We start from the raw sequence: 10129 nt of genomic DNA on the forward strand, positions 1-10129 counted from the left end.
CTTTACGAGAAAAATAATTTCTAGCTTCAATAAAAAAGATGTTCTACTTTAATAAAACATAGAAAATATTCCATATGCTTATTTGAAAAATGTATTAATAATTATATTTATTGTTTCACTTATTCTAAAACAATGTTCCATAGAGAGGCTAAATACAAAATCAAGAAGAGTAATAACAAAAAATGAAAGGGAAAATGGTGATCTTGCCCCTTACACAGATGTGCAATTGTGATTTTGCCCTCATTTTTCTAACTTTGTGATTTTGCCCTTAACTGTTCACAAGGCAACGCGATTTTGCCCCTGTTTTTTCCGTTGACCAGGGGCAAAATCGCGTTGACTTGTGAACAGTTAAGGGCAAAATCACAAAGTTAGAAAAACGAGGGCAAAATCACAATTGCACATCAAAGTAGGGGCAAGAACACAGGAGCCCCAAAATGAAAAGAGTGAGAAAGAAAGAAAGAAGAAAAAAATGACAAAACAAATGGGATGAAAAAGAACGGCCCAGCAGAAGGCCCGTTCGCCGTTCGGGCGCGCTCCTCCTGGGCTGGACAACCCTGGAGGCCTGGACTGGGCTACCGCCGCCCGCTGCATCCGTTCACTTCACCCCGCGTCCGCTGTCTCGGTCCCTCTCTGTGCGACGACTGGGTGGGCTACCGCCGCCGCCGCCGCCGCCGCTGCCGCCCTACGCCAGGTGCCGAGGCCTTTCTGTCTTTTCACCGGCGAGGCGGCGACGATCACTCAGTAGGTATTGAGCCCGCAGGGCGCACGCCGTAGCTGCACTGTCCGAGCCGGCGCGGCGACCCTGTGCTGGGCTGCTGGCAGCGGCAGTGGCAGGCGCACGCCAGCATCTTGGCTCCCGGTGGCCGCGTGGGTCAGCAGCAGCCTGCAGGCCGCACGCACGCCGCAGCCAGGCTGCCAAGCTGGGGGCATTGTGTTGCCTGATTGGGTGATTGCCTCTGTTCCTTGCAGTTGCCGATTGCAAATTTGCAAATAGAAGAGTACTGGCTGAGGCTTGGTAATATTGGACTATTGGTAATTCCCCATTCCCATTCTCAAGTTTTAAGGTATTTGTACAGACTCTGTTGTCTCTGTTCCTTGCCAAGCAGGTGGCCGAATGAGTTAAATTGACGAGGTCAATTTTTGTAGAGTTGATCGAGACATTAAAATCCTTTTTTTTCTCTTGCTACTATGCCAATTACCCAACCATTAGTTAATATTTTTTAATCACTTTCATGTTTCCATCAGTTATGTTGTGGATTTAAGTATGAAATCAAATATCATCTAAATCTATGCATTTATTATGAGCTAGTTTTGTTATCTATCGGTATTAGACCCCGGACCAGTGGTATATTTACCCAATACCGATGATACATATGCTTGGATAGTGGCCCTAGACTTCAAAATTGACGAGCTCCGCCACTGGGTATTCCCACCCCTTCTACTCCCTGCCTGTTGTGTGAAATCGAGCACCCAAGTCCCAACTTAAAGCTATTTGGCTATTTTATGCTTGCTTACTTTGAACTTTTTACAAAAATCATCGGGTGGTCCGCCCTGGCTGCAGCAGCCAGCAGCAGGAGGAGGAGGACACCATGAAGCTTGACGTGAACGCCCTTCGCTACCTCTCCAAGGACGACTTCCGCGTCCTCACCGCCGTCGAGATGGGCATGCGCAATGTAAGATCCCCAATACCCTTCACCTCGACCTTGCATTCCGTTACATATTAAATCTCCGGTTTCTGTGACTTTGTGTGTGTGTGTGTGTGTGTGTGTGTGTGTGTGTGTGGACTTGTCACAGCATGAGATTGTTCCGGCAGAACTTGTCGACAGGATTGCCGGGCTGAAGTAAGATTTTGTTTTTGTTTCCTGCAATCTGTGGCTATGCTGAGGATATGCTTGCGGTTACTAGTTTTAGATGTTAATTGGTTGTATGTTATCCAAATCATTTTTTGGGATTTAATTGCAATTTTAGCATGTTGATGATTGGAGGTAGTACTGGGGTGTTTGGACCTTGCAGGCTTGCACAGTATGCAATTTCTTTGGTTCTGGTTTGCTATTCCACCTTGTGGTGCACAGAGTAGCATAAAATCTCCATCTTTCCGCTTATCCTTTCAATAGGCAAAAACGAAGATATGTTTTCTATTAATTTTGTATAAACATCAATATGCTGAAAACAATGAATCTGAAAACATGGAGGCTTCGGTGCAGCTAATGTTACTCTTAGTCTTAGTGATGTTTAATGTTGGTCTAACCATTTAAACAAATGTCAAATGAAGCTATTGTTTGCTGAGTGGAAAGAATTTGTACTCCGTGTCAGTGGAATATGTTCTTATGCTTTATGAATTTAGGCATGGAGGCACATACAAAGTGCTGAGGAATCTTTTGAAGAACAAGCTAGTGCATCATGATGCCACTAAATGTGAGTCATTGGCAGTTAATCGTGATTATAGAATTTTGGGTTGCTAGTGCAGTAGCACTTAGCTCCAAGTCTTTATTGCTTTATTGGTTCCGTTCCATACAGATGATGGATATCGGCTCACCTATCTAGGATATGACTTCCTTGCATCAAGACTTTGGTTAATCAAGGAGTTTTTGCTTCAGTTGGCTGTCAGATCGGTGTTGGAAAGGAGTCTGGTATGTTGTGCACTTGTGTTCATAGTGTTTGTTCTTTGTTTTAGTAATGTGGCAAAGACACATGAAGTTGTTTCTAATATCTCTGTGATACGCAGATATATTTGAGGTCGCCACAGAGGATGATACAGTACTCGCCATGAAGCTTCATAGGTTGGGCAGGACATCTTTTAGGGCTGTGAAATCTAAGCGTGACTATCTAAGGCACCGAAGGAGCTTTAATTGGCTGTACCTCTCACGACTTGCAGCCTTGAAGGAATTTGCCTTTATGAAGGTACCTTTTTCTCATTCTATTTCTTTTAAGTATATCTGAGCTATGTGCTCTTTTCATTTTCCTTTTTGTTTGGTTAATCCTTGACTGCTTATATCTCCCGGCTTTAGGGGACCATGGTTTACCTGTTCCAACTGCTGTGGGTTGCAACCGGCATTGTGTGATCATGTCACTTGTGCAGGGATATCCTCTGTAAGCATATATTTGTCAACTGTGGATTCATATTAGTTGAATAGTATGTTCTGTCAAGCAGATCCTGATACAAGTTGCTTTATGCTCCGTAGTGTTCAAGTGAAAGACTTACAAAATCCAGATGATGTTTTTGACACAATTCTTGGTCTTATCGTTCGTTTGACAGAGCATGGACTGATACATTGTGACTTTAATGAGTTCAATATCATGGTATCTCTTCCTTTTCCTTTCTTTGTTTGTGTTGATTTATAAGTTTTATATCCTTCGTACAAGTAAAACTTCTCTGGATAAGATACTGTGGAACAAGACTTTTTTGTGGCAAACACATGAACTGGATCCATTTGTTTGAATAATTTCTAGGTGCAGCTTGCCAGCGCTTAGTTTTGTGATATTAGTAATACAATTCAACTACATATGGTAATGTTTTTTATTTGTCAGTGTATAGTTAAATTCGTTGATGCCAATGTCATGCAGATTGACGATGATGAAAAAATTACGGTTATTGACTTTCCACAGATGGTATCTGTTTCTCATCGTAATGCCCAAATGTATGTAGCTTACTCAGATAACTAACAGTGTCATGTATGTTTTTAAGAAAAATGATTTTGGTTTTGCAGGTTTTTTGACCGAGACATTGAATGTGTCTACAAGTTCTTTAACAAAAGGTTTATAATATATGCAAAAAGGCTTCAAATCAGCCTAATTCGGTAGAATCCTTTTTCTTATTGAGATTTCCTTTCTTCCTGTTAGGTTCAATCTGACGTCAGAGAAAAATTGAGAACAAGCTGGATCTGAAAGCGATGATGAAGGGAACAGCAGACCTTCCTTTCTGTCTGTGAAAAAGGCTGCTGGTTCCTTGGACAAGGAACTAGCTGCCAGTGGATTTACCAGGAAAGAGCAAGTGGAGATGGAGAAGGTAGGTCAGATGTTTTCTGCAAACTTGTTATTCTTTTTTTTTGGTGACTTTGCAAACTTGTTATTCATGCATACATTTATAGATTGTTTTCTGGCTAAGCTCTCTGATACTTTTTTTTTGGGCGAACTTTCTTACAGTACATTGAGGAAGATGCTGAAGGGCATGATTCCAGGTCAGATGACGACGACGACGACGACGAGGTCGGTGATGCTGTGCCTTCGGTTTCCTTGAAGATAGACCACGTACGTCTGCCTAGCTAGTTAATTTGAATATGTGCAGACTGTACCGGTAGGCAGGCTAGTCTCTGGTCTAGTTTTTTTTTTTTTGAGAAACTAGTCTCTGGTCTAGTTAGAAGACACTGTTATTGAAGTATATTTGGGCTGTGTCTCTCAGGATGGTTCTGATGACCCTGATTGTAATCTTGCCTCAAGGGATTCAGATGTGCCTGGAACTTTCTCTGAAGAGGTTAGTCATCTATCCATCAGAGTGAATAAGCAAACTTTTAATTGCATTTTTCTTAAATTTTTTCACTGCACAGCATGGAACAAGTTGTAGCAGTGGGACCAGATTGGAAACTCCCTCAGGTGGCAGTGGAGATGCTATGAAACCACTTGAATCTGGGGGCAAGGTGCTTTCCCAGGAAGATGACGATAACGATGACGACTCATCAGAAGATGTTGATGAAGAAGATGCTGAGCTCACGAAACAATTGAACAAGCAAAGGAAAAAGGCAATAGCAGCTGCCCATGGGCGGAGAAGGCCAGTGTCATCCAGGAATGCCTACAAGGACAAGGGTTAGGGCACCATAAACTCCAAGATCCAGAGGCAGGCGTGCAAGTGGTGATGGTTGAATGTCTGCAGTGCCTCTTTGCGGCAATGCTGAAATAGATGAAGTGTAGGATTTTGTATGGCTGTAGAACCGAAGGACCCCTGTACTAGAATCAACTCTGGCTTTTTGTTATGTCGTATACCTTTGTACACGGTTCTGATGAGATCCTCTCAGTGATGCTTATGGCTACTAACTGAATATCTGAGAATACATGTTTGGGAGCTGCCTAGTCAGCACTATCCGGCTTCCCTGTGTGGTACTCCTTCCTAAATTATAAGACATTTTAGCTTTTCTTGATACATTAGTTTTACATGTGTCTAGGTGCATAGCCAAAGTTAGGTTAAAACTTCTTATAATTTGGAACGGAGGGAGTAATATTTACTTGCTCAGCGGCGTCTGTTGCTTTTCCATGTTTTTTCTTCTTCCTTTCACAATGCAGCGCAGCCCTGGTAGCGCTCAGGCCTCAGGGATTGTGGTTTCTGCCTTTCTGGCCTTGCGCGCCTGGAGCGCGCGAGGCGTCTCCGATCTGGCCTAAACACATCGCCTCCATGAGCACAACACTACAGAAAGCTCCCCACTCCATAACACGCCTCAGGCTCAAAGTTAATCCAAAAAAGCATACAAATAATCATAGGAGTACCACACTGCACCATCTGGCTAAACAGCCATACAATATATGGCTCGCGTACAGAAACACTGCATCTTCTGACGCTCTGCCGGGCGTTTGCTACAGCGTTCAGAGCTTCGGGCCCCTGTCCTGTAGCTCGGCCGCACTGGCTTCACTCCCGTTGCCACCGGCACTGCCTTCTTCAAGAGCGACAGCTCGTCTCATCAGTTCGAGCCTCGCAGATGGATGTGCCGATGCCGATCCGGCCGCGCCAGTGCTGCCGTTGCCATTGTTCTTGAGCGCTTTCCTCTTCTTGGCCTTCTGCGCCCAGCCCACGAGGCTCTGCTGCACGTGCTCATCGAAGATCTCCTTCTTGAAGAAGGTTCCCATCTTTGCAAACAAGAAAAATAGTCCAGACCATGTTTCGAATAGCCACAATCCCCAAACGGTAGTCAAAGACTCATTGAAAGTATAATAGCACGCACCTGCGTGACAATGGCGTACAGAGGCAGGGTGCTGTAGCTGCATAGGAGCTGGATGATGGCCCTGCAAGGCTAACATCATGAGTCTGAGACACATTGATGGCTCTTGGACTGTTCGAAATGGGATGAGTAGCGAGACAGAAGGTCTGCAAATTACCCCACAACGAGCCTTGGCACAATGAAGGGGACGTGGTCCATGATGCAGGAGTTGAAGCCGTAGGTAGTCTGTCAAAGAGAGAGAAAAGAAGCTGCAGTAAGCCTTCAATCTTGGTTCTTCAGTAGTTTTGTGGAGTTTGGTTGCACTTACAAGAATCCAGAAGAAGAATGCAATCTCAAACGCGTTCTGGAAAAGGATGAAGTGGATCAGGTACAAGACGATTTTTGGCCGTCCAAACCAGAAGTGGTCATCTGACGGATTCACGACCAAGTCGCCCTCTATTGCGGAGTGCTTCTCGGCGACCTCTTGAGCCAACTGAGTTATGACATGCTCTAGCTTGGTGCCAACGGCCAACAGAAGCTGCAAGAAGCAAATAAAGAAGTGTCCAGTAAGTTCACAGTCTCGTGTCAAGGGCGAAATTCAAAAGTGATATGAAATTCCTCAAAAATGAAGTTTGCAAGTTCTCAAGAAACTCATTTAGTTATAAAGAAACACTTACAAGAAGGGGAATGAAAGAGATCCAAAAGTATGTATGCCAACCTGTGGATTTGCAACAGATATATAATCATCAACACTGATGTACTGAAGAGTACTAGTAGTTTACAGTAAATACTAGTAACCTACAGTAAAGAAGCAGTGCTAAAGCAGCTCTGTACAGAATTAGAGGCTTAAATGATTCTTTCAGTGAGATTAAACTCACCATTGACGTTCAGCAACATGAATACCACAACGAATATCCACAAGTACCAGCTACGAGAGGTAAGAAAAGGCAAGATAGTTAGGTTCACCAATTATGCTCAACAACTGTTGGTACATGAGCTGGAAAATGTATGAATTTGCTGACTGGACTACCTTATGCCAACCACCTTCTTAAAGTCAGCCTCCAAAGCTCGCATCATGTATCTGTGGAAATCAAATTTTGGGTTTGCCCTACAATGTGTCTGCAAAGGAAAACTGTCACCTGTTGTAATTGAGAAGGGAACAAAAAAACTAGTTTTTTCTTGTGTTATCCTTACCGTGATGAAGCCAAGTCGCATTGTAGTGTAGTCCGATTTAGTAACTGACCCATAAAACTGCTTAACAAAAGAATGCTGAAAATAAAAGCTTAATGAGTTGGTTAAACTGATACTTGATGATTAGGTACTTAATAAAAAAGAATTAATGATGCAATAGTAAAAAATTACTCGTTAATCATTCAAATGCATTTTGGTTTGGGACGATTTCTTAAAACATTGTTAGTAAGTTATCCAATATAATCCAACTGATAAGTGGAGCTGTGTAAGAGGGACAAGAGGAAACAACAACATATAGAAAGGTTGCACAAGCTGGTCAGAAAAGCTAGGTAGCCTAGTCTGTCTAGCCCGAACTAGATTGTATGATAAAAAAAGAATAGTGTAAACTTTAGAAATTGATTCAGCTGTAGTTCGGACTGAAGATACACTATTTTGACTGAAAGCGACATGCGATCCATTTCTTACCAGCCAGCTCAACATTGTGGAATCTCTGCCAATACCCTTGAAATGTTCCCTGATAAATTCAGATTGATGCACATCGGTCACCTTCCTAGGCCCTGTAGAGATCCATAGGAATGTACCAAAAAAGGGAGCCTTAATTTTATTCATTAATTAACATGAGCATTAACTTGTTTTAAAAGGACAGTTACTACTTGCTACCAGACCACAAGTACTCCCATATCATTTGAACAAAACATGAGCAGCAAACAAGACACTACTACCATTTTCTGTAGCACCCTTCTGAATTTCATCCTCCCAGTGTTTCCATTGACGAATCTGAGTAACAAGATGGAACTAATTAAAGTTAAAATTACATGAAACTAAGATTAATCTACGCACGAATGAATGAAATGTCATCGATACTTTACCCTTGCACTTCCTAAAAGCATAGTCAAAACACAGAAAATCACATGTGCAATGGCCAGAATGAAAATGAAGATATGTAGCTGATGTAGTGCTTCAACTGACAACAAAGGAACTTCTTCCTGTCGACAAATATGCTAGAGTTAGAACTAAAATCATGGTTGCCTTGAAACCTTAACTCTGCTGCTCTATAATGTCACACATTTCAGATTTTGAAAGAAAAGTTTCAATCTTATAGAGACGGTATCCTAAGGAAACATCATGATCATTGACAAGTATTTGTGTTTCCTGTACTATTAGCATCGATCTAGCAAGGCAAGGACAACTAATCTCACGACGAAATTGTGACATAAGTTGCTATTTTCGAATGGAGAAGCTGTAAGAATATACTACTACTTACACTAATTGGCCATCCTTTTTGGCTACTTTATTTAGGCTCCAAATAGTACTACGGCGTAAAACTTGCACATTTTCCATTCTGAAATGTTCCATAGTAGTTGAATCACTTTAACTAATTAAAAATTCTAAAAATTAGTGGACTTCCTCTTCGGAATAGAAGTTGCCTATTTCTACATAGGGAAAGTTGTGTGCAATGAAAAATGCAAGCACGATTTGGGATAATTCTAATTGGATAATTGTAGCCAATAAAACTGCACCTGGGGTCTGGGGAAACCCACAGCGTTTTCACCTTGTCTAAAATGGCAACTGGGAAAGTAAAGAAAGATCCCGCAACGTGTTCATTGATGTAAGTTGCCAAAGACGAGACATGATATTAATGATACAATCTAGAAAAATTCAAGTTGTTTTCTCAATGATTGGAAGCATAGTCTGTTATAACAAGCATCAGATAGACCACCAAAGTGCAGGTGTGATTCGTCCACCGACCTTCTTTTGGCAATGCTGGGCCATGGGCCCGCCCTCCGCAAGCAGACGCCGGCGAGTGAGGCCTAAGATTCCGGCAGCAAGTCCATGCGCCTCCGTGGGGCTCAGCTCGGCCTGCTCCTTGGCGTTACGGCATGGGAGCATGTAGATGCTCCACTCCTGTGGAATGCACGTCCTCTGCATCACTCCTTGGAACACCGTCAGCAGAAGGGAGATGAACCCCAGAAGCATCAGCTCTGCAAAATTGAAAATAGCATCGGAGAACTCTACTGTAAGTCACTGAAGATGAACAAAACTCCCCCTTTTCTGACAGTGGTAGGAGCGCATAAACCTCAGCTTCTCCAGAACAAAACATCACCTGAAAACGGGCTGAACGACAGAGAAAAAACAGATCGATACCTTCTTTGACCTTGAGGAGAGCCTCGAAGAGCGCCTTCTGGTTCTTCGCCTTGAACGTCTGCCAGCCATCGCAGTGGACAGTGGACACACACCACCAAGGTGCGGCATTAATTCAAGAGGGAGATGAGGAGCGAGGCGTTTCGATGCTCAGGAACACACGCAAGGAAGAATCAAAATCGATTACCTTGCCAAGGTAATGCAAGCACCTCTCGGCGGCGAGGGAGATGACCACGATGAGGGAGCAGACCGCCGCCACGATCCACGTCGGCGTGAACTCCAGCGCCGTCGACTCCGATTCCCCGCCGCCATCCGCCATTCCCCTCCTCTCGCCCGGCCGCCCCGGCACCTCACCACGGGCACGGTGTCCTACCTGCAGCTGCAGGTGCGCAGAGCGGCGCGCCGCGGCTCCGGGCGGGGGCGGCAGTGGTGTGGAGTGGAGTGATTCGCCTGGAGCCCCGGGCCGGCAGTGAGGTTTGGTTTGGTTTGCTCTGCCCTGAGCGCGGCGCGTTTTCTTGTCGTTGGCCCAATACTCCAACGTACGACGGTTCGAAATAACGCGGAACGCTTTAATGCTTGCACTAACTAGGCCGGGCAGAGGCTGCTGGCCTGGCGCGCGCGCGGTACCGTCACGGCGGCTGCGGAAGCACGGCAGGCGTCCGTCCGCTGGCACGGGCACCGGCAGCGTCAGCGGCGGATGGATGGAACGGAGGTCGCCCAACTGCTTGGCGCCAGTAGCACGGGTCCGAGTCGTTGCATTGTGAAAGATGACCACGACTCCTGTTTCTTGTGGCGCCATGGCGTGTCCCGTTGCTGTTTTCCGTGGCTGTTCCCTGCTCACGCACAGCACAGGCGACAAGACGCAACGGGGGCGTCGGTGAAGTGAAGGGCTG

At 44.5% G+C, this 10129-nt stretch overlaps 1 protein-coding gene and 1 pseudogene across 1 annotated transcript; one reads left to right on the forward strand and one right to left on the reverse strand.

Moving 5' to 3' along the window:
* Positions 1 to 605: 605 nt before the first annotated feature.
* On the forward strand, positions 606 to 5074 carry LOC136450968 (serine/threonine-protein kinase rio2-like; annotated as a pseudogene).
* Positions 5075 to 5410: 336 nt separating this feature from the next.
* Positions 5411 to 9754, reverse strand: LOC136453856 (MLO-like protein 1). Its single transcript, XM_066454409.1, has 14 exons — positions 9424 to 9754; positions 9240 to 9297; positions 8844 to 9076; positions 7964 to 8080; positions 7817 to 7871; positions 7560 to 7651; positions 7098 to 7172; positions 6934 to 7022; positions 6782 to 6831; positions 6581 to 6621; positions 6232 to 6441; positions 6082 to 6149; positions 5928 to 5988; positions 5411 to 5832 (listed from the first exon to the last, which is right to left on the reverse strand). Exons 1-14 carry the CDS (start codon positions 9553 to 9555, stop codon positions 5572 to 5574), a joined length of 1542 nt encoding a protein of 513 aa, XP_066310506.1. The 5' UTR covers positions 9556 to 9754; the 3' UTR covers positions 5411 to 5571.
* Positions 9755 to 10129: the final 375 nt, after the last annotated feature.

This window comes from Miscanthus floridulus, chromosome 5 (genome assembly GCF_019320115.1).
Source record: "Miscanthus floridulus cultivar M001 chromosome 5, ASM1932011v1, whole genome shotgun sequence".
Lineage (NCBI taxonomy): Eukaryota > Viridiplantae > Streptophyta > Magnoliopsida > Poales > Poaceae > Miscanthus > Miscanthus floridulus.